Source organism: Bos taurus, chromosome 9, assembly GCF_002263795.3.
Source record: "Bos taurus isolate L1 Dominette 01449 registration number 42190680 breed Hereford chromosome 9, ARS-UCD2.0, whole genome shotgun sequence".
In the NCBI taxonomy this organism is placed as follows: domain Eukaryota; kingdom Metazoa; phylum Chordata; class Mammalia; order Artiodactyla; family Bovidae; genus Bos; species Bos taurus.
In genome coordinates, this window is record NC_037336.1 from 27838229 (window position 1) to 27862331 (window position 24103).

The 24103-nt window shown below is 36.6% G+C and overlaps 1 protein-coding gene and 1 long non-coding RNA gene across 51 annotated transcripts in view; one reads left to right on the plus strand and one right to left on the minus strand.

Annotated features, from left to right (window-relative positions):
• Positions 1-24103, plus strand: part of TRDN (triadin) — a 415031-nt gene that overhangs the window by 137056 nt on the left and 253872 nt on the right. For 49 of the 50 annotated variants that reach the window (XM_059890081.1, XM_059890082.1, XM_059890083.1 and 46 more), the window contains 2 exons: positions 4455-4634; positions 10874-10933. In XM_059890081.1, the coding sequence (XP_059746064.1) occupies positions 4455-4634; positions 10874-10933 (240 nt within the window). The remainder of the gene's footprint in view (positions 1-4454; positions 4635-10873; positions 10934-24103) is intronic. The other variant, XM_059890098.1, reaches the window with a different exon arrangement.
• LOC132346210 (uncharacterized) overlaps positions 21266-24103 on the minus strand; it is a 55033-nt gene continuing 52195 nt past the window's right edge. Inside the window, exon 3 of the long non-coding RNA XR_009495980.1 lies at positions 21266-22168. This is a non-coding gene — a long non-coding RNA (uncharacterized lncRNA). The remainder of the gene's footprint in view (positions 22169-24103) is intronic.

Sequence of the window (24103 nt, forward strand, 5' to 3'; positions counted from 1 at the left end):
TAGCCATTTTATCTTATCTGTCCTTTTATTTTAAAATATAGGTTTTATGTGATCAATATATTTTGGAAATTTCAATCTAGTATTTTCAAGAGACTAAACATGTAGATAAAAATTGGAATCTATTTTCAAAATTTAGTGTTTACCTATAAAATGTAAAATAATTAGATATTTGAGGACGATGTCTTTTTTACTAAATTTTTCCATGAGATAACAAAACATCATTTTTTGAAGATAACATGGATGAATTGAAACTTTAAGATAGTAAGGATGTTAGAGACTATCCCAATTAATTACCTAACTTAACAGATAAAGAAATTTACCTCTGGGAAGAGAAAACAATTTGGCCAGATTGAAAACTAGTATGTAATTGAACTAAGACCAAACCCCAAGTGAACCGAATATAAATCAAGTATTCTTTCCAAAGCTAATTAAATAAAGTTCTTCAAGCATCAATTATTTCTTCAACAAATATTTATTTAATACTGTACTAATTATTTCTTGCTGTATAAAAATTACCACACAGACAATCTGGACATGGTTTAGCTCAGTCTTTTACTTTACAGTGTCTCACAAGACTGTGATCAATGTGTTAGACAGGGCTGTAGTCCCATCTGAAGGCTCAGCTGGGGAAGAATTATTTCCAAGTTCATTTAAATGACTGTTGGCAAGATTCAATTCCTCAAGGCCTATTAAATTGAGAGAGTCTCAGTTTTTTTGGGGGGGAGGAGGTGGCTATTGGCAGGAGCCATCCTCAGTTCTTGCCACATGAGTCTCACCAATATTGCTGGAGTCATCAAATTCAGCAAGAGAAAGAGTCAGCTAGTAAGACAGAAATAGCAATCTTATGTAAACTAACCATGGAAACCACATACTATTGGTCTGCATCAAATTCCTAGGCCAGTCCATATTCAAAGGATGAAGATTATACAAGTAGGCAAGTAGGAGTCTTTGGGAGCCATGGTAAGTCAACCTGGCCTACCAAAAATCAAAAATACTTAATAAGAATATAAGTAACTGAGATAAAGTTAAAAGTTGGCATTTCCTTAATGAACGAGAGTTGATATAGGTTATTTCCTAACTCCAAAAAGGTATAGTTTGTTAGCATGTTTATTGCATAATATGATTTCCCTTCTTTGATTAAGATATTTTGATTCTGGTACAGATTGCTAATGGGTATTCCAAAATTGGATCAAATATGCTGATGTCATTCTTTCGTTTAGGCTATTTGGTTTTCCATTTGACAAAAGTAATAAATTAAATGTCTTCCCAAATTGAGCTGGGTGATTTGAACATGACAATACTTTTTGCTTCATTGTTCCTTAATTAACTCCTAAAGGCAGTTGTCAATTAAATTATTTTTGAGAAAGATCAGGAAAAGTATTTTGGCACAAAATTTAAGAATACCTATCTAATTTGATAAAAATAAATATAAATTGGGTGTTGATTTACTTTTATGGCATTTTCCACATTATATCCACATCACTGTTGCATTCTCATCCATTTTTTATTTTTAATGTGAGGAAACATTACCTGTTTGAAAGATGAAGATCACTAAAAATGTCTAAAAGAGAAAATTTTGTTATTTTTATACTTTAAAAACCACAGATAAATGAATTTGTTTTAGGTGTAGTCTTGTGTGTAAGAAAATGACCTGTGTTCATTTGTAAATTGTAATGGCACTAAAAGTAAATCTTAATTTCATATGTCTAATTTCATAGTACAAAGCTAAAGTTAAATCAGCTGCTACCTACAAGAAGTGATCAGGTGTCATTTAAGGTAACCACGATAATAATTTCACACATATAAAAGTACAAACAAAAAGCTAGTTGGCAGATTTTCCAGGTTGTGGTCAAGTCCATTTCTAAACACATATTTACATATGTCATCTATATGTCTCTATGTTGTGTACATGATCTAAAGATAATTTACTGTTTTCTAAAACGAAATTGTTCATTATAACATTTATTCTTCATTTTCTCTGAAAGAAGTACTGTGCTAGACCTTATGTTGCTACAAAATGAATAGTATATATATAATTCCTATTCTCAAATTTCTCTCAGTCTGGTAGGGAAGACAGATATGTGAAAGCCATCTGTAATACAAGATAAATCGTAGGGTATAGCATGTGTGTTTAAACAAAAGTTGAGACAAATCTAAGCACTGGTGAATAAATGATTAGTTCAAAGGGCAGAGTCATTTGTTGCATATGAATTGAGCACAAGGGATTTATATATGTGTAAGATATGGAACATACATATGATATAGCCTGGCAATATTTGACATGTTGAGAATACATGAGATAATTTTTAAAAAACAAAGTAGTCTGTTGGAGAAAGGAATTTTTGGGAAAATGCTATGAGAGGAGAGATAATAAAGCTAGATATCAAAGGGTTTTTTGAAGCTAGATATCACAGGGTTTTTTGGTTTTGTTTCCCTTTTTTTTTTTTTTTTAATTGGGTGTCACAGGCTTTTACTTGACATTCCTCAGATAGGAATCTGCTGATCTTCAGAGCTCTGGCAACTGGCTTTGAACCCAGGCCATGATAGGCTCTCTGGAAGTGTTTGTTAGATCATATGTGAATTCTATGACTTAGAGGTGTTGTTGGCCCTCTCAAAGGAACTTCTTCTCCAGGCAGAAACTGATAAATATTTTGGTGTGGGGTCCTGAAACAATGTTGACTGAAAGCCGTCTGGACAGAGGTGTTGGTTTCAGTCATAGCAATGTATGTGTCTGCTGTAGGAAGCAGCAGAAAGCAGTAAAGGAGACTTTGAGGTTTAAAGGGAGTAGAAGAAAATCCCCAGTTGATTGAAGTCACAAAAGCCACCAAGATGTTGGAAGTTTGTGGAGTAAGTGGGTGATTCTTTTATGAGAGTTTTATGGTCAGTAGCTTTGGGAAACAGTGGATAGCATAATCTACCTCCCTGAAGACTCTTAATACACATTAGCTTTGAGAAATTCCATAGAAAAGAAATGAGTTTAGCTTAATGTTTCCCAATTTATTTGATCATAGAAATATCCCTCTACCCCTAACACAACATCAATATCTCCCTGCAAAGTTCTGAGGAAACTTTGGGAAGTGGTAGCCCATTCAATTAAATGTAGAACTGCAGGTTATTTTGGTTTCATGAGCATTATCATGTTTATCCTTCTCCTTGCAGGACTTCATAATATTATCTTGTCTTAGTCTCAAATTATTCTTTACTGCACAAAGTCAGGAAACTTGATTATAATATTTTCATCAAATTCTGCAACATGAATGACAATAAAGTCTACCTATTACATAGGCAAATGACAGAGTCCAGCACTATAGTAGACTTACTATGAAGTCAAGGATTATGTGTGATCCCGTAGAGTAAATGTCCTATATGCAGCATCTATTATAAACATTTTACACAAATGTACTATACTATTGTTGCTTTAAAAAAAAAAATTGAAACATTCACAGACTCATTTATTCACAGTCCCAGTCCTCTTCCTCCAAATACATGTACTAATATAAAATTAAGAATATGAACATATAGAATATAAATAAAAATTCATATGTATTCTAATTTATAGCCCTTGCTGTTTACTAGGAGAACCTGCCTGCCAATTCAGGACACATAAGACATGTAGGTTTGATTACTGGGTTGGGATGATCCCTGGAGGAGGAAATGGCAACCCACTCCAGTATTCTTGCCTGGAGAATCCCATGGGCAAAGGAGCCTGGTGGGCTACAGTCCTTAGCATTGCACAGAGTCGGACACAACTGAAGCGACTTAGCACACACACAAAGGCTTTAAAAGACAATTGAATTATTATTTTTGACACAGGAGCCGACATCTTAATTTCTACTCTCTTTCCATTACTTTAAAGTCAAACCATTAAAGACTGAATGTCTCTTGAGTTATCTTTTAATGGGTTTTATTCTTTTGTTTCTAATATTCATTACCAGTACAAATCATTTTACATTTACATTCACAGTAGTTATCTTTAAAAACTATTGTGTTGAAAATTTAGTTTCTTGAATAACTTTGAAGATATTTCATTTGTAGAACAAAATGACCATATCCATTTAAAAGGTCTCTTTCATTGGGCTTTTTGGTACAGACATGGGTTTTCACTGAGCATGTCTATATATAACTGCCCTGCAGAATCCAAATGCCTCCCTTTTGATATACTCAGTTCCTGACTACCTAAAAAATAATGTTTTTGTGTACAAATTAAGAAAATGCCCAACTTTCAAGTTAACATTTTTTCAGTACTCTAACATGCCACTTCATAAGCTGTATAAAAGTCAAATAATAGTCACAATTTATGTCAGTGACACAGTTTTTTAATTTGTTTTTCTTTTCTCTTTCTTTTAAAATTGTTCTTAATAACTAATGAAAGATAAAATGCTGCATTGGTTTAAAAATATGTTTATATATATTTTTTTACTTATATAATTAAACTTTTATTTAACTCCATACAGAAGAGAAGAAAGCTAAGACTAGAGAAAAGATTGAAGAAAAGATTAAAAAGGAAGTGAAAGGTGTGAAACAGGAGAAGGTGAAGCAAACAGCTACTAAAGTAAAAGAAGTACAGAAAACCTCACCCAAACCTAAAAAGGACGAGAAAGATGCTGCAGCCGTGTCCAAGCATGAACAGAAAGGTAAACATTCAGAGGAAGCGGCCAGAGGTTCTAAGAGAGTGTGGGGCAAGAAACAGATGCAGTGAAATTAAAACCTGAAAAAGATGAAGATCAGCCTTGAGAAGGGAGTAAAAGATGTGTATAAGTGAATATACCTGAAAGGAAATACAATAATTGGGAAATTAAATTTTATTTATAGAAACACTAAACTGTGTTCACATATTTAAAGATGCGTGTTGAAGCACTTTTAAAAGAGAATTTGAGTTAGTATCTGAAATTATTTAAGGGACACATACTCTCTGTCCTTTGTGTACTCTTTGAAGAACAACCATCCAGGAAAATGACAGCAATTTTATTAAAAGGTATATCTTCAAATCATATAGAATAAGTATCAGAAAAAGTATCCATACATTCCTGTAGCTCTGCAAGAGCACATAATTCAGAAGATACATTGAATTATTAAATCCATTTTGTACAATGACTAAATTTATGACCTTAGAAAACTTTGTATCTTACATATAGTGCTGCTTTTCAGTAAGACTGATGTCAAACTTACATCCATACTTCACAGAAATAGAGCAATTAAATGAAGGTAGAATGTAAATGACATTCTTTAAAGAAAGGTGTTTGTAAACATAAAAGGGTGGAGTTTTAAGAGGTTTGCTGAGGACCTTATTGTCAAACATCTCTAGCCCTTGTTGAATCTTTCCTTGCCTAAATCCACTCCTGGTTGCAAGCTGGTACACAGTCTGAGCTTCCCCACACAGATTGTGGGATCTTCTCTGTGCAGACTATTCCTATCAATGTTTTTTAAACATTAAAATGTTTTCCTTATTCTGATAGCTTTAATAATTTTAGTTGAGGGCTAAAGTTAAGGACTTGCTTCTATAAGATTTGCATTTAAAAAGTTAAAAATGTCATTACTGAGTACGCTATTTGGACAATGAAACTGAAAATAAGTTTTCCTACTATAAGGTACAAGATATGGAATTTGAGAACCATACATAAAGGTGAAATTATATGGTATTTGTCTTTGTAATCTACTCTCATATTTTATCTTTGAATCACTTTTTTCCCTGAATGCAAAAGTAATATTTGGAAATGTTTGTTTATATGAAGGAAAAGGTATATTTTTTGAAAATGTATTTTGAAAAGGAAAAAAAGAAAGGAAAAGTGTTTTGTTTTGTTTTTTTAGTAAATAACCAATTTTTGTATTTAAGTAATTTTATTTCAAAGTAATATTTAAAGAGGTTTCCCTGATAGCTCAGTCGATAAAGAATCTGCCTGCAATGCAGGCGACCCCAGTTCAGTTCCTGGTTCAGGAAGATTCACTGGAGAAGGGATAGGCTACCCACTCCAGTATTCTTGGGCTTCCCTTGTGGCTCAGCTGGTAAAGGATCCACCTAGAATGCAGGAGACATGAGTGAAATTAAATCTTTGAAGCCCAAAGCCTTTCTTCAATTTTAAAGATGATTATATTGCCTTGAATCAATTAAAAAATTAATTATCATCTCTAGCAAAGCTGTATGTTTTTTATGCAATATTTTGGGTAGAAAAACATAGTAAATAAAGAAAAAATATTTTGAATGGACTATTTTATTGTGATAGACAGGAAAATTAATCTTCTGATTCACTAATATACTTATTTAAAATTATTATAAAAATCCTAAAATACTTTGCATTGTAGATTGTCTTTTCAAAAAGAAAATAATCACAAAAACAAAAGAATCACATGAAACTGATTAAATGTACCAAGCATATTTTTATTTTTTTCCCATAAATACAGCATGTAAAAATTCATTCCATTTATATATGGGAGTACCAAAATACTCATCTAGCAACTAAGAATACAAATACACTTTTCAATGTTCATTTTTAGTATCTTACTTATTTAGGGTACATATTCTATTGATGGGGACTCATCACTAAAATATTTCCAAATGATATCTATTTTCTAGGTCACATATATTGTATTTTATTCCTAACAGTAACCAGAATTATTGAAGATAGCATTATATTACCTTTCCATTTTCAATCTACTAATTTCATTTTCACATAAAAGAACTATTTATCTATTAAAAGAATGTTCAACTATCACTTAAGACTTAGAAATAAAAGCACAAATGTGATTTTATCAGCTAAACAAATGCCTTTGCTAAATTCAGGCTCTCTATTGAGAAGAGCTGCCATCTCAATTAGATAAATGTATTATTAGGTAAATAATGGAAATTTTACCTGTAAAAGCTTATCAGATATATAAATATATCATTTAAGAAATTATGTTATGATTTAAGAGCATTTGTTTTTAAAATAATTGCATTATAGTTTTAACTCAACCATGATAAAGACATAGTGTTTTCTAAATTATCTACTTGTGAGGTGGCTTTGATTTTGAGACATGTATTGATTTTGATTCAGTAAAATAGTTATTTCTCATTTAGGCAAAGGATTGGTTATTTGCTTAGCTTGAGTTAGACCTAATGAATTTGATTCATACTTGCATATAGATCTCTAATAGTGCTTTTTAAATAAATAGGTTCTCTAGGTCTTTTATTCACTAGACACAGATTTTTATGTGTAGCAAATTATTTAATTATATAGTATACATGCATATATATTCATACATGGTTCTAAAGCATCAGGAATAAGATTTATATATATATATATATATATATATATATAGAGGTACATGCCTATTCTAAACTTAAAACACACTCTTGCTGCTGAGTCACGTCAGTCGTGTCCGACTCTGTGCGACCCCATAGACGGCAGCCCGCCAGACTCCCCCGTCCCTGGGATTCTCCAGGCAAGAACACTGGAGTGGGTTGCCATTTCCTTCTCCAATGCATGAAAGTGAAAAGTGCAAGTGAAGTCGCTCAGTTGTGTCCGACCCTCAGTGACCCCATGGACTGCAGCCTTCCAGGCTCCTGCATCCATGGGATTTTCCAGGCAAGAGTACTGGAGTGGGGTGCCATTGCCTTCTCCGAAACACACTCTTATGCACTACATAATCTGTTTTTTATGGACCAATCTGTTTTAATAAGTAGGATAAGAAGGGTCAGCGTGATCAAGCATTGCTCTCTGATTTTCTCATAGGCTATGGCAAATTTGTGGGGTAGGAAAAATCAAACCTCCCCACTGCTATGCTCTCTCTCTCTTTTCTTCCTTCTTCTTACTTTTTTAAACAACTATTCATGGCAGGCAGAGAAATTGTAGCTAATGTGAATCTGCCGTAGAGCGCCAGACCACATATGTCCCACTCTCATTAGAGATTTTCTAAAATGTCTTTTCTGTTAACATTCTGCACCCTGAATGCATTTTCTCTCAGCTGCTACTCCACAGGGAACAACCAACAAGGCAGCCGCTGAATGACATCTATCACTGCTCCCTGAGGATCGGGAAGGGGAGAGATGGACAGCATGTGGTATTCCTAGAAAGATGTTCATTTGGAGAAAAAAAAAAACTAAGAAGGGATGAGGAGATATAAAATTACCTTATGTGAATGACTGTCACATAACAATGAAAGAATAGTAGAATAGTTCAGATTTTCTTTAGGAAAAAAAATGACCTGTTTTAACATTTGAGTTGGATTTAAAGAAGCATTTCTATAAAATGAAGTTTCCAAATTCAGGATGGCCTGGATTCGCTTTATCCTCAGACAGGTGAAGCAAACACACTGGGGACTGCCCGACATATACCTGTCTAGAATTCTTACACGCTGTTAAGGTCAGCACACAGGACAGGTGGAAGGGAGCATCTTAATTTAAAATATTTAAAATGTCTTAACTTTGGGAATTCCCGCACAGTTTCTTTCCCTAGTGGGGGCACTAAAACCCTGCATGCCACAAAATGTGGCCAAAAAAAATTCTTAACTTTAAATATTGTAAAAATACTTTCATCTTCTTATTGATATGCTGATGCCATTAAAATGCAACATCACAGCATCAGTTAAATATAATAGAAACCTCCTGTGTGGTATAACCAAAATAATTTTCTAGATTAAAAAAATTAACCTTCTTGAGTTCATAAGAGATTTTCTTTTTCAAATTGGAAGCATGTAGAACTACTGGTGCATTAATTAAATAAAATGCTTTTGGATCCAGAAAATAGTGGCATAAGAAATACAAACATTTTACTTAGGTAATAATATGACATATAGCTTCATTACTCTATCAGCATTCAGTTAAAGAAGACTCTCTGAAGCATGAAGATTTTAGTTAATTCAATAAACTAGTCCACCTGTTATGTATACAAAACAGCCTATCACAGCTTGGGGCCGAGCACCATATTTCATTTGGGGGGTGTCCAAACCCTTCAAATTGCAAGAAGTCTCTGCATTCTAAACTTCCAAGATACATACTTTCTCCATTGTTGTTGCTGAGGGCTTTAGAGACACTAGAAATGATTGTCAAAAAAGACATTTTTAATGATTTTAAATTAGTTATTCCAAAAGTGTGGTCTAATCTGATTCCTGTGGGAAGTTGGTTAAAAATACATATTCCTAGGGTCCAGACCCCATCGAATTGTAGGGCTTTTGTTTTTTGGGTTTTTTTTTTTTCCCTTGGCCTGACTGTGCCAAGAAATCTGCATTTTAACAAAGTCCTCATCTTTTTGTACTTAAATTGCCCTTTGAGAACAACTTCTTGAGATGTAGACAGGACACATTTAAAATGATCAGTCCCATTAACTACTGAAAGAGGAAAGCCTGCCAATTTTAGGAACTCCTCACTTCCCAACCTCAAGCTTGCAATTTAAGGGAAATGCACTTTTCATCTTAGAGTCAAATGGCTCACTCTACAATTTCACTAAGGAAAAGGGTTATACCCAGAAAAGGGAAAATACCCTCTACCTTAATCTTCTCTGCTGTATCATAGGATTACCTGGTCCGGGGATGAGAATCCCCTGTTATTACTGTCAGTACATCCAAGAACAAATAGATTCTTGGACTGATCTGAGAGCTAGCTCCCTGCCACTACCCACCTCACTGGTGATTGTTGATTGATTTCAACAGTCAAAATCCATGCAAATTTTTGAAACTTTATGAGTTCTGGCCTACTCATTTAGGTACTAATGAAAAGAATTATATTTTTGCATCTTCTGCAGTAGGTGCATTTATTTTTTTTCAAATACCTAGCAGAGTCTCATAATAAAATGGATTACTCTAAAAATACTGTAAAACTCTAAAAACAATGAGTTTTACAAAAATCCTTTTGTGGGGTATTTATATAGTAATGTTTCATTATTTCATAGGTCTGATATATCAATACGTAATTTAAAGCACCTAAGGGTATGTCATGTTGTATAAATTTAATAAACTCTCTTGATACTAAAGCTGCCTTTGGATTTATTGAATTAATAAGATGCCTATTTAAAAACATTAAAATGTAAATCATTTTGAACAAGATTCATTTAATAATCTGCAAGCTTTAAAGAAGATACAGTAAAGCTTAGGCAGTGATTCATCAACTGAAATTTGGATTGGAATAACTTCAGCAGAATCTAAAGTTATGTAAAAATTTAAAGTTCAGTGCAATGTCTTTAATTTAGAAGGAAACAAAAAAGAACTTCTGAAATTCTTTTTGACAAAGTCTGCCCTAAAAGCTCAAATCTGTGCTTTTCTTCACTTTTCCCAGGGCTGATAAACTAACCAAGATTATAAGATGATCCTCTGATAAGGATTACCCAATCAGTTACTTTAAGAATGGTGTTGTTTGGTGCTGTTAAGGTTGTTCTCCTGAATTTTACTCTTCTAATTGAAAAAAATCTCTATGTAGAAGACCTGACACATTGCAAAGGGGTTAACCCTCATGCTTCCTTTTCAAGAAACATTCTACAGCTTCATTTAGACAATCAGGTGAAGGGTTGGGAGTGAGTATTTGATAAAACATTCCAAGTTTCTTGTGAAACTTCTGTGTCATTATTTGGAAGTATATATGTAAACAATGGGAAAAGTTGCTTAAATATGATGACTCATAATAAATTTGATGACAAAGGTTTTGATCTTTAAAAACAACCACTATAATATCACTATGAACTAGTCTGCTTTCATTTTTAAGGGTATTCTTTTTGTATGGAATAAATGAAAACATGTCTATTATTATTTCTTTGTGTTCATATGCGTGCAAATTATTCCTTCACATAAAGTATTGTAGTAACTAAAATAGAATTATGCTACTTTATTTTGTTAAGGCATTTCTCCCTAGAAAAAAAGAAAGGTATTGATGCATTTTTTCATTTTTTTTTCTTTCTACTTTTGTCAGATCAGTATGCATTCTGTCGATATATGATTGACATATTTGTCCATGGGGACTTAAAACCAGGTATTCCAAATAATCCTTGTTATTTGTCTGTTTTAACAGTCTTTGCTTTCAAGATTGTTTGTTTTATATGTACTAAACTGTTATTTTAATTTTTTTTAAAAAAATTGCATAATGCATGTGTAGATTTAGAGTAAACCGATAAAAACCAGAAGTAATAACTGGCATTAGGGCCTTTAATTTTACTTGCTATGACTGCATGGCCTATTGCAAATGAAGTCTCTTGAAAGCAAAAAAAGTGTTAATATCTTTATGTACAAAAAAATGCTAATATCTTCAATAATATCTTCAAGTGAAGGGTTGAATCATCTTAGTCTCAGTAAATTTAGAATAAAAGACCTGTGACAATGAAAGCATTCTTTTTTTTTAGACAAGAACAGAATAAATATTAAAATCCATCATATTTCAAATATTGAATCTTTTTTCAAAACTTTTTGATTTTCTCACTTGCAAATGACCTTAGTTAATCACTCCAGAGAACTACTATTGATGGAGACAGTCAACCTTGGAGTTAATAGTCAGCAATGGAGAAGTCTTTTTACCTAAAGGAATGTATCTATCATCTCTCCTGTCTTAAAATGTTGCCCAGAGTATACAAAGGAATTCTTTGTTGCTGTTGGTTAGTCGCTACATTGTATCTGACTCTTTTGCGACCTTCTTGACTATAGCCTGCCAGGCTCCTCAGTCCATAGAATTTTCCAGATAAAAATACTGGAGTGGGTTGCCATTTCATTATCCAAGAGATCTTCCTGACCCACGGATTGAGCCCACATCTTCTACACTGCAGATGGATTCTTCATCACTGAGCCACCAGGGAAGCCCCATAGTAAATACTACAATGGTATTAAAGTACTAGTTGCTCAGTCCTCTCAGACTCTTTGCTATCCCAAGGACTATAGGCCACCAGGCTCCTCTGTGCATGGGATTCTCCAGGCAAGAATACTGGAGTAGGTAGCTATTCTCTTCTCCAGGGGATCTTCCCAACCCAGGAACTGAACCCCAAGCTCCTGCATTGGCAGGAGGATTCTTTACCATTGAGCCACCTGGGAAGCCCCAAGGGATTCTTTACTAACATCTTAATTAAGGATTAGTAACTTAATTGCTTATACTCTGTTTTCAGATTTAAAAACTGACAGTACTATGTTCATGATTGGGGAAACATTTCTAGGAAGATGGCATTGTTAGTTCAGTTCAGCCATTCAATCCTGTCCGACTCTTTGCAACCCCATGAATTCCAGCACACCACGGCTCCCTGTCCATCACCAACTCCCGGAGTTCACTCAAACTCATGTCCATCAAGTTGGTGATGCCATCCAGCCATCTCATCCTCTGTCATCCCCTTCTCCTCGTGCCCCCAATCCCTCCCAGCATCAGAGACTTTTCCAATGAGTCAACTCTTCACATGAGGTGTCCAAAGTACTGGAGTCTCAGCTTTAGCATCATTCCTTCCAAAGAACACCCAGGACTGATCTCCTTTAGAATGGACTGGTTGGATCTCCTTGCAGTCCAAGGGACTCTCAAGAGTCTTCTCCAACACCAGTTCAAACAACAGTTTGAACTCCAACAACAGTTCAAAAGCATCAATTCTTCGGCGCTCAGCCTTCTTCACAGTCCAACTCTCACATCCATACATGACCACTGGAAAAACCATAGCCCTGACTAGACAGACCTTTGTTGGCAAAGTAATGTCTTTGCTTTTGAATATGCTATCTAGGTTGGTCATAACTTTTCTTCGAAGGAGTAAGCGTCTTTAATCTCATGGCTGTAATCACCATCTGCAATGATTTTGGAGCCCCAAAAAATAAAGTCTGACACTGTTTCCACTGTTTCCCCATCTATTTCCCATGAAGTGATGGGACCGGATGCCATGATCTTCATTTTCTGAATGTTGAGCTTTAAGCCAACTTTTTCACTCTCCACTTTCACCTTCATCAAGAGGCTTTTTAGTTCCTCTTCACTTTCTGCCATAAGGGTGGTGTCATCTGCATATCTGAGGTTATTGGTATCTCCCGGCAATCTTGATTCCAGTTTGTGCTTCTTCCAGCCCAGCGTTTCTCATGATGTACTCTGCGTATAAGTTAAATGAGCAGGGTGACAACATACAGCCTTGACATACTCCTTTTCGTATTTGGAACCAGTCTGTTGTTCCATGTCCAGTTCTAACTGTTGCTTCCTGACCTGCATATAGGTTTCTCAAGAGGCAGGTCAGGTGGTCTGGTATGCCCATATCTTTCAGAATTTTCCACAGGTTATTGTGATCCACACAGTCAAAGGCTTTGGCATAGTCAATAAAGCAGAAATAGATGTTTTTCTGGAACTCTCTTGCTTTTTCAATGATCCAGCGGATGTTGGCAATTTGATCTCTGGTTCCTCTGCCTTTTCTAAAACCAGCTTGAACATCTGGAAGTTCATGGTTCATGTATTGCTGAAGCCTGGCTTGGAGAATTTTGAGCATTACTTTACTAGCGTGTGAGATGAGTGCCATTGTGTGGTAGTTTGAGCATTCTTTGGCATTAACTTCCTTTGGGATTGGAATGAAAACTGACCTTTTCCAGTCCTGTGGCCACTGCTGAGTTTTCCAAATTTGCTGGCATACTGAGTAAAGCACTTTCACAACATCATCTTTCAGGATTTGGAATAGCTCAACTGGAATTCCATCACCTCCACTAGCTTTGTTTGTAGTGATGCTTTCTAAGGCCCACTTGACTTCACATTCCAGGATGTCTGGCTCTAGGTCAGTGATCACACCATCATGATTATCTGGGTCATGAAGATCTTTTTTGTACAGTTCTTCTGTGTATTCTTGCCACCTCTTCTTAATATCTTCTGCTTCTGTTAGGTTCATACCATTTGTATCCTTTATCGAGCACATCTTTGCATGAAATCTTCCCTTGGTATCTCTAATTTTCTTGAAGAGATCTCTAGTATTTCCCATTCTGTTGTTTTCCTCTGTTTCTTTGCATTAATCGCTGAGGAAGGTTTCCTTATCTCTTCTTGTTATCTTTGGAACTCTGCATTCAGATGCTTATATCTTTCCTTTTCTTCTTTGCTTTTTGCTTCTCTTCTTTCACAGCTATTTGTAAGGCCTCCCCAGACAGCCATTTTTCTTTTTTGCATTTCTTTTCCATGGGGATGGTCTTGATCCCTGTCTCCTGTACAATGTCATGAACCTCATTCCATAGTTCATCAGGCACTCTATCTATTAGATCTAGTCCCTTAAATCTATTTCTCACTTCCACTGTATAATCATAAGGGATTTGATTTAGGTCATACCTGAATGGTCTAGTGGTTTCCCCTACTTTCTTCAATTTCAGTCTGAATTTGGCAATAAGGAGTTCATGATCTGAGCCACAGTCAGCTCCCAGTCTTGTTTTTGCTGACTACAGAGCTTCTCCATCTTTGGCTGCAAAGAATATAATCAGTCTGATTTCCATGTTGACCATCTGGTGATGTCCATGTGTAGAGTCTTCTCTTGTGTTGTTGGAAGAGGGTGTTTGCTATGACCTGTGCATTGTCTTGGCAAAACTCTATTAGCCTTTCCCCTGCTTCATTCCATATTCCAAGGCCAAATTTGCCTGTTACTCCAGGTGTTTCCTGACTTCCTACTTTGGCATTCCAGTCCCCTATAATGAAAAGGACATCTTTTTTGGGTGTTAGTTCTAAAAGGTCTTGTAGGTCTTCATAGAACCATTCAACTTCAGCTTCTTCAGCATTACTGGTTGGGGCATAGACTTGGATTACTGTGATATTGAATGGTTTGCCTTGGAAACGAACAGAGATCATTCTGTTGTTTTTGAGATTGCACCCAAGTACTGCATTTCGGACTCTTTTGTTGACCATGATGGCTACTCCATTTCTTCTAAGGGATTCCTGCCCGCAATAGTAGATATAATGGTCATCTGAGTTAAATTCACCATTCCAGTCCATTTAAGTTCGCTGATTACTAGAATGTCGACGTTCACACTTGCCATCTCCTGTTTGACCACTTCCAATTTGCCTTGTTCATGGACCTAACATTCCAGGTTCCTATGCAATATTGCCCTTTACAGCATCAGACCTTGCTTCTATCACCAGTCACATCCACAACTGGGTATTGTTTTTGCTTTGGCTCCATCCCTTCATTCTTTCTGGAGTTATTTTTCCAATGATCTCCAGTAGCATATTGGGCACCTACCAACCTGGAGAGGTTCTCTTTCAGTATCCTATCATTTTGCCTTTTCATACTGTTCATGGGGTTCTCAAGGCAAGAATACTGATGTGGTTTGCCATTCCCTTCTCCAGTGGACCACATTCTGTCAGCTCTCTCCACCATGACCCGCCCGTCTTGGGTGGCCCCACAGGGAATGGCTTAGTTTCATTGAGTTAGACAAGGCTGTGGTCCGTGTGATCAGATTGGCTTGTTTTCTGTGATTATGGTTTCAGTGTGTCTGCCCTCTGATGCGTTCTTGCACCACCTACCGTCTTACTTGGGTTTCTCTTACCTTGGACATGGGTTATCTCTTGATGGCTGCTCCAGCAAAGGGGTATCTCCTCACCGCCGCCCCTCCTGACCTTGAACGTGGTGGAGTAGCTCCTCTTGGCCCTCCTGTGCCCATGTAGCCAAATGGCATTGTTAAGGAAGGAACTAATTTACATTAGAATAATTAAGGCTGATTGTTTAAAGCAAACTGCATTTTGTTTTCTTCACTACTTTTATAGAAATCTTTCTAAAATGTACAATTATAATTCATGCATATAAAGACAAACAGGCATGTTATATCTAAAAAATATATATATGAAAAACCTAGGTCCTTGAAAATTAGAAGATCATGAGAACTAAAGCTCTCAGGAAAACAGTTAATTTTAGTACCTTATTCAAGTTAATGTCCTCCTTCACTTCCTTTTTTATTTTCGTATCCTTTTTTCACTTTCTTATTGTGTTAGAAACTGAAATAAGGAGAAAAATACTGAAAAATACAATTACTTATTTTGTAAAAATGCTTAGTGTTAACATATGTGACAGTATCATAATAAATAAGATAGAAACATTGAGGAAGGTTGTTTAGTATAGTGAAAAGAGAGAGCTTTGGACACAAGTAGAGGTATCATTCTTGACTCCATTCCTTTTTAGCATTGGACCTTCAGCAAATTGTTGAACTTCATTTGATCTTCAGGGTTCATATATTTAAAATTGAGATTATGTAACAAACTTACAAAGTTGTTGATAGAACATCTAATAGATACACAACAAAGTACTTTTTTTCTATAATACATTTATTTCACCCCAGCCTGTCTGGACAAGCATTCCACATAAAGGGAACCTAAAGAGAACGTATCAACATTGACAAGTCTCTGTCTCTATACACCATTAACTCAATCTTTAAGTAGCAGACTGTTGCCCATTTTATTCAGCTGTGATAGTTTAAGAAACTTATACTCTACTATACTTTGCTTTTTTAAGAGACCGAATCTTGAAGATATCAGTTAGCTATTTACTTACACACAAAATGAATCTACAGTGTTGATGAGTGTGAGTTTTTAAATACCATCATCTGAAGAAAATGTGTTCTTTATTCCATTTAAATTATTTGTAGGAGCTACTAATTGATTATAAAATACAATTTCTAAGAAAATCACAAGAAGCTGATAACTGGGGTATCCAGTCAGTGAGAGATGTTAACAGTTTTGTAATCACAATGCCATTTGTGTCTTTCTGAAAATTCAACAATGTGTTAAGATCAGAAGGAGCAGTAAAACCGTCTCTTCTTGAGTTAAGGAGAATTTTGTTGTTGTTGGGGAGGAAGGAAACTTTCCTTTACTGTCCTAGGCTCTTCTATCTGCTATAACAATTGAATTGACATGAGAGAGGTCAAAAGGAGAAAATCAAATTTAATTTCATAAACATAGGAAGCCTACAATGAAGTATATATTGCTATCCTGAACTAAGAAATGAAATAGGCACCCAAGGCTCTGAAGGACAGGAGAGTAATTCACAAGACAATATAAAAAAAGAGTAGATATTGGGCAGTTCGATGTTTGCCCTGACATACAGATGGGGCCACCTAGATAAAATTTTGGTAATAAGTTTTCTTTTTCCTGTGAAAACCCTCCAGTTTAATTCCTTGTAGATAGTTATGGGAGGGGAAGTAGTTTCTCTTGAGGTTGTAGGATCTCTGTTGTCCTTGTTCAAAATAATCCACAAGTCAAAGTGGCACATCTTGAAGAGGTCTGTACTGAATCCCCAGGGTTCCCTTCTTTGGAACTTCCCCAGGAAGTTTCCCAGTTCAGAATTTGAGTTGGTAGATTGCTGTATCTCTCTGAACCAGTCTCTTAGAATTGAAAATAGGTCATCTCAGTTAAAGTTGTATCCCGTTCCATGAGGCACTGATAACGGGTGGGCTCCCAAAGTTAGGCCTATGGTGCAAGCAGTCAGGTATTTAATAAGAGACATTTATATGGAAACAAAAGAAAAGTAATGCTTAGTAATTGGAGTAGACTGTACTCCAGTTTCTGAACTCCAACTCCAGTTGAGAAAGTTTCTAGATGTCCAACTTGAAGCATTTTAAGAGGGAGCAGGGACAGGCAGTGACAATCTGATGGATTTTTCAGGTTTGCAGTTTGAATGTATCTAGTGATCTTTCTGATTGGCCCTAGCAACAGGCATGAAGATTGTCTGTATATGAGCTGTTATGGTGATTTCTCTGAAGTTTTTATCAAGTTGTCCAACTTTAGTGTGCATGTCTTTGGAAAATGGGCAGTTTTCGTTCTCAATGATTTCAAGTCAAAAGAGTGGAAGAAAAGTTGGAAAACTTAATTTGGAGAACTGTTGCCAAATATTGGTGAAAACTGGAAGAATTCAGGAGTCAAGTTTATAGGTAGAAAACAAAACCTCAAAAGACAATGGACAGTAGTAGAATCTAATACCCACAAAAGTATATTACTGAAACATAATTTTTCTCTGTAAAAATCATTCTCATATCTATCAAATATTGCCAAATTAAGACTAATCTCTTTGCAAAATAAGTCATTTCAATAAATTTGGCCCAATTATGTATATAAGTACAGTAAGAACAGTGATTGATCATATAGATCAATCATCATCTTACATTGTTTTTCTGACAAATTTAGTATAATAGTATAATAAATGTATAATATGATACCTAATGTTTATAACTCTAAAGACATGTATGTATTAATTAAATTACAAACTTAAACTTTTATTTACCAAAAATTATAGTAGCTGCTGTGAACCTGAAAAACATTCGAGTTAGTTTCTACTGTATCTTTGAAAACATACTTAATTTGTATAGTGCTTGTTTTAATTTTTATTTTTAATTAGAAAGTAATTGCTCTACAATGTTGTGCTGGTTTTTGCTATGCTTGTTTGTGTTTAAGCCAGTTAAATTGAACTCTTTTATAATTAAGTTTAGTAATACCATTCAGAAGTAGAAAAATACCATGTCTGTAATGTACATACATATAGATGGACATAAAAGAGAGACCTTATGATTTTCATTAAAACATTTTTTGAACAATAATTTTGGACAAGGCTGCTTATATAGCAATTCATATTTTAAAAGCCCGTTCTATTTTTTAAACAATTGAGTATTAAGATTTGGAGATAGTCTAGATACAAGTTCCTACAGAGATTACAAGACTTTTGCAGGGGAGGTTAGGAGATCTATGAAGAGAAATGGGTGGAATGTGAATTTCCTCTAGAACTGAATTTCCAATTTTGCAAAGATTTGTAAGATCAAAGCCTGATCAACCGTCGAACTACATCATCCTCAATTTGCTTCTTTATGTCAGGGAGACTTCTAACTTTGTTTTAAATAAAAATATTTATATGTTCTTCTCAGGCAGTTCTGTTGGCATGTTCAATTAATATTGCTTGAAGGGCAGATTTATGCGCTTTCTGTTTTACAAAACGAGTTAAAGGAAACATTCCCCAGTAAGATACAATGTCCGTCTCCATTATACAGTCAGGAGAAAGAGATACAATAAGGTATATAAAGCCTGTTCAGATTTATCAGTTCTCTTATAAATTTTTATCTTAATTCCATTAACTCTTATGTTACTAATTATAGCCTCCATTAGGATTTCATGAATAAATTTTAGTTCTACAGTATTGGGTAGGGGAAGTTGTCCCAGCCAGACATAATATCTATTCCCATAAAATATCCAGGTAACGTTGCCATTACTTCTTTACATAAAGCTTGTTTAAACATTCATATTTTAATAATCTTATCAACTCTTACATTTCTTGTACTTACATCCTTTCAATCTAATTATAGCCTGAGTCAGAGGCTCTACCAGTGGATATTGGTACCAGTTCATGGGGTTCCCATATCAAGGGTTTCCTGGAAACTTCTATTTTCTATCCCCAGACCATTTGAGTCATTTTTCTGCAGAAGGCTTTGGGCCCCCAGTGAGGGGTTAAGCCAAGGAATCCTGGTTCCTTTGTCAATATTTAATTTGATTAACTGGCTGGTTGCCCCTAGTGATTGTTGATCAGATTTCTCACAGTAATCTCTGCCTTTCAGCTTTTTAAATTTCTCCAAACTGGGATAAACAGATGAACCTGTCTGGATTTCTTTAACATTGCTGGATGAAAGGGGGGACATTCGAGCCCACCCAGCCTTTTGGTAGCTATATGAAAACCTTTATGGTAAACATATCAATGTCTGTTTTATTCATCCTGATGCTGGATGGCCTTATTAAAGGTTCAGGATATTGTTCTACCTGTCCAAAAAGAATTTTGGACAAGGAATGCAAAGGAAAACACAGAGAGAGAGAGAGAGGCATAAAGAGAAACAACAAAACTGTTTATTAAGAAGCTAAAAGATGCACTCAGAAAAGGATGTGGGTGTGCTTGCAAATGAGGAGTGCCCCTCAGGTTTTCTGATTACCCTTTTTATTTCATCTTAATCTTTGAATAGTCATGAGTTTTTTCTATTAGATGCAGAATATTCATTGATGGGGCTTCCCTGGTGGCTCAGATGGTAAGGAATCCGCCTGCAATGTGGGAGACCTAGGTTCAATCCCCAGGTTGGGACGATCCCCTGGAGGAGGGCATGGAAACTCACTCCAGTATTCTTGTCTGGAGAATCCCCATGGATAGAGAGGAGCCTGTCAGGCTACAGTCCATGGGGTCACAAAGCATTGGACATGAGTGAGCGATTAAGCACAGCACACATTCATTGATAAGAAAGTGAAAGCCAGGTGATTATCTTATGTACTTATATCAGCTTTGGTTCTTGTGCACTGGACTCCTAAAGCCACCACACACCCATGCTGAGAGCTATTTTCCCTTAAGTTTTCCCTTACCAGTTAGGTACTACACCTGGAATGTTGTATAGTGGTCATATGAAGCCTGGACATTTTTATTGAGCATGCTTGGCCATGCTCTGTGGGTTTTATGATCAGGGTTCCCTATTTAGATATCACAACGTTTAATCAAAGTCTAATTTATGTTTTGTTGCTGATGCCATTCCTCAGTGGCTTTGCCTTTTTGCCTAATGACTACACATGAGTGTTATTGGAAAGTTGGTTCTTGTTTCATTGCAGAAAGAATTCAGAGATGAAACAGGGAGGTCAAGAAAGCAAAGTGAGGTTTTTTTTTTTTTTGGTTGGATGAGCTCTTTTTATTGATTTGCCAGTGCTCTTTACATATGAAGGTATGAGCCCTTTGTTACATATTCACCCTATAAGCAGTAACTTTTAATTATTAAATGTAGTCCAATGATTATCTTTTTTTTACATAACAATAGAAAGTTAAGTCACTCAGTCATGTCCGACTCTTTGCTACCCCGTGGACTGTGTAGTCTACTCCGTCCATGGGATTTATCTAAGGGATATTATACTCTTAAAGAGAGAACAGACAGTATAAGTTGAGTAGCTGTGCTGTGCACGAGATGTGTGGTTTCCTGCCCTTTGGCCCATATACCCCATTCTCTGTTTGTATCTAGCTTTCTGCCTGCTCTAACATCCCACCTTCAAGGAGTCTGAACCCTCAAAATCTTTTAATGAGCAAAGGGTCAATAGTCCATCTCCTGTAACTGCTTCAAGCTGAGTGTGGGCATTGTCTCTACCTTTGGGTGCAGATCTCCTTGGTATCTGTCAGAGATAGGGGTATTGGTGATGTTTACAGTATTGGAGATGGAAAGTGGGGAACAGCAGGAGGCAGCAACCTTGTGCAGTGTATGTAGATAGTTCTCAGCTTCAGGTAGGATAGGTTGAAATTCCTGCATCATCATTTGAAATTGGAATTTTCTGAAGCCATGGGGTTTCTGAAGCACCTCAGGTTTCAATACAGCAGCTATTAATAGGGAGAAATGGGACTATATTTGAGTATAGTTATTAGTTATATTACACATTTTATTGTTGTTCAGTCACTAAGCCACATCCAACTCTTTGTGATCCCATGGACAACAGCATGCCAGACTCATCTGTCCTCCACTATTTCTCAGAGTTTGCTCAAATTCATGTCCATTGAGTTGATGATGCTATCTAACCATCTCATCTTCTGCCACCTTTTGCTTTCAGTCTTTCCCAGCATCAGGGTCTTTTCCAGTGAGTTGACTGTTTGCATCATGTGGCCAAAGTATTGGATTCCGATTCCATTGGAGCTTCAGCTTCAGTATCAGTCTTTCCAATGAATATTAAGTGTTGATTTCCTTTAGGATTAACTGGTTTGATCTCTTTGCTGTCCAAGGGACTCTCAAGAGTCTTCTCCAGCACCACAATTTAAAAGCATTAATTCTTTGGTTCTCACCCTTCTTTATAATTCAACTCTCACATACATACATGACTACTGGTAAAACAATGGCTTTGACTATACAGACCTTTGTCTGCAAAGTGACATCTCTGCTTTTTAATACAGTGTAGGTTTGTCATAGCTTTCCTTCCAAGGAGCAAGCATCTTTTAATTTCATGACTGCAGTCACTGTCCTCAGTGATCTTGGAGCCCAAGAAAATAAAATCTGTCACTGCTTCTACTTTTCCCCTTCTATTTGCCATGAAGTGATGGGACCAAATGCCATGATCTTAGGTTTTCTGAATGTTGAATTTTAAGCCAGCTTCTTCACTCTCCTCTTTCACCTTCATCAGGAGGCTCTTTAGTTTCTCTTCATTTTCTGCCATTAGAGTGGTATCATCTGTGTATCTGAGATGTTATTTCTCAAATATAATCGTCATTTCTCCCAGCAATCTTGATTCCAGCTTGTGATTCATCCAGTCTGGCATTTCACATGATGTATTCTGGATATAAGTTAAATAAGCACACAGACAATATACAGCCATGTCATACTCCTTTCCCAGTTGGGACCAGTCAGTTTTTCCATGTCCAATTCTAACTGTTGCTTCTTTACCTGCATATAGGTTTCTCAGGAGATAGGTAAACTGGTCTGCTATGTGCATCTCTTTAAGAATTTACCACAGTTTGTTGTTATCCCCGCAGTCAAAGGCTTTAGCATAGTCAATGAAACAGAAGTAGATGTTTTTCTGTAATTCCCTTGCTTTCTCAAAACTGAAACTCACAACAGAAGCATAATAATAGTTAGAATAGTCTAGAATATTATCTAATCTCTATTCTGGCCTTGTCTTGTTATTATGCTTTTATTGTGAGTTTCAGTTTTATTTCAGTGACTAGATTCTTCCATCAGATAGTGATATTCCCCACATATTGGATATGAGCAGTCTGGTTGGTGTCTGTCACTTACCTGTGATTAATGAAAATTAGGGTGGTAAATGAGAACCCAGCACACATTTCTGTTAATTCCATCAGGTTCCTCAAGGAGGCAGGGACTCCTGAAAGACTTAGGTCCTCTGGGGAGGTGTGGTTGTGGGCACAGATCCAACAGCCAAACGACTCAGTACCTTTAGCAATGGCATTCATAGTGTCAGATAGTGAATGTTTGTAAGCTAAGCTATGATGATGTGAATAACAAGAAGGACCCTTCAGATGGATGTGGACTCTGGTAATTCCCTGAGGCCCACCTGCTACTTCCTGGAGGGGACAAAGAAGCTCTGACTGCATGGGACTGCTGCTGCTGCTAAGCTGCTTCAGTTGTGTCCGACTCTGTGTGACCCCACAGATGGCAGCCCACCAGGCTCCCCCATCCCTGGGATTCTCCAGGCAAGAACACTGGAGTGGGTTGCCATTTCCTTCTCCAATGCATGAAAGTGAAAAGTGAAAGGGAAGTCGCTCAGCCGTGTCCGACTCTAGGGACCCCATGGACTGTAGCCCACCAGCCTCCTCCATCCATGGGATTTTCCAGGCAAGAGTACTGGAGTGGGGTACTATTGCCTTCTCTGCTGCATGGGACAGAAGGGTAAAAAGGTTTATTGGGTGGGAGAGGGGCTGAAGATAGCAAAAGAGTTGGGACATGAGTCGTCGGTCTGGAGCTTGTGCTCCTCCAGGGGTGCCAATAAAGAAGGCATTTGTGAAGCCTGAATAGGTCCCAACTGGCAAGGTTCCCTAACATAGGACTTGAATAGTACAGGTTCTCTCTATGGGCCATAAAAGCTGCAATGTAATGAACTTCTGTCTGGTTTCCCTGCCTTTTGCAAAAATATCTAACTGAGGATACTGTTATAATTGAGGCTTCTATTCTCTGGCCAGGTCTCATGGTTCTCAAGTTTATATCAGGGCAAAGCTGGGTTACAAATGAAAATGAGTGTTTTTCATTTTAAAAAGTCTAGAGAAAACTTTTCCCAGTGACCCAGAATGCACCTGAAAGGTGAGTCCTTGGGGATGGAGGAGGTGTTTCCCATAGTTCTTTCAGGGCGAGAATGCTCCTATAAGAGAGGAGCACTAGCCTTAGCCTTAGGAGGTCCCATGGGGGTTCCCTAAGACAGGACTGGTTCCAGGCTTCCCTGTACATCTAGTGAAACGACCCTAGCCAATATGGGGGTTAGCTATCCTCTCCCCCCAACCCATGGCAGTCCTGCTGGCCCCAGCATCCTGGGGCCCGTGTCCTTCCTGGAATCTGTGGTACCCAGGATGAGCAACTTTCCTGAAGGCTCCTCTGCAGATTCTAAGTTCAATGATGAATCCTTCTGTTTCAGGGTATGTTCCCCTGGAATGGACATCCTCATCATTCTAGGACCTATTTATTTAGGGAGCCATCTTTTATCTAAAAGTGTGTTGAAAGTCTTAGTTGCTCAGTCCTGTCTGACTCTTTGAGACCTGGT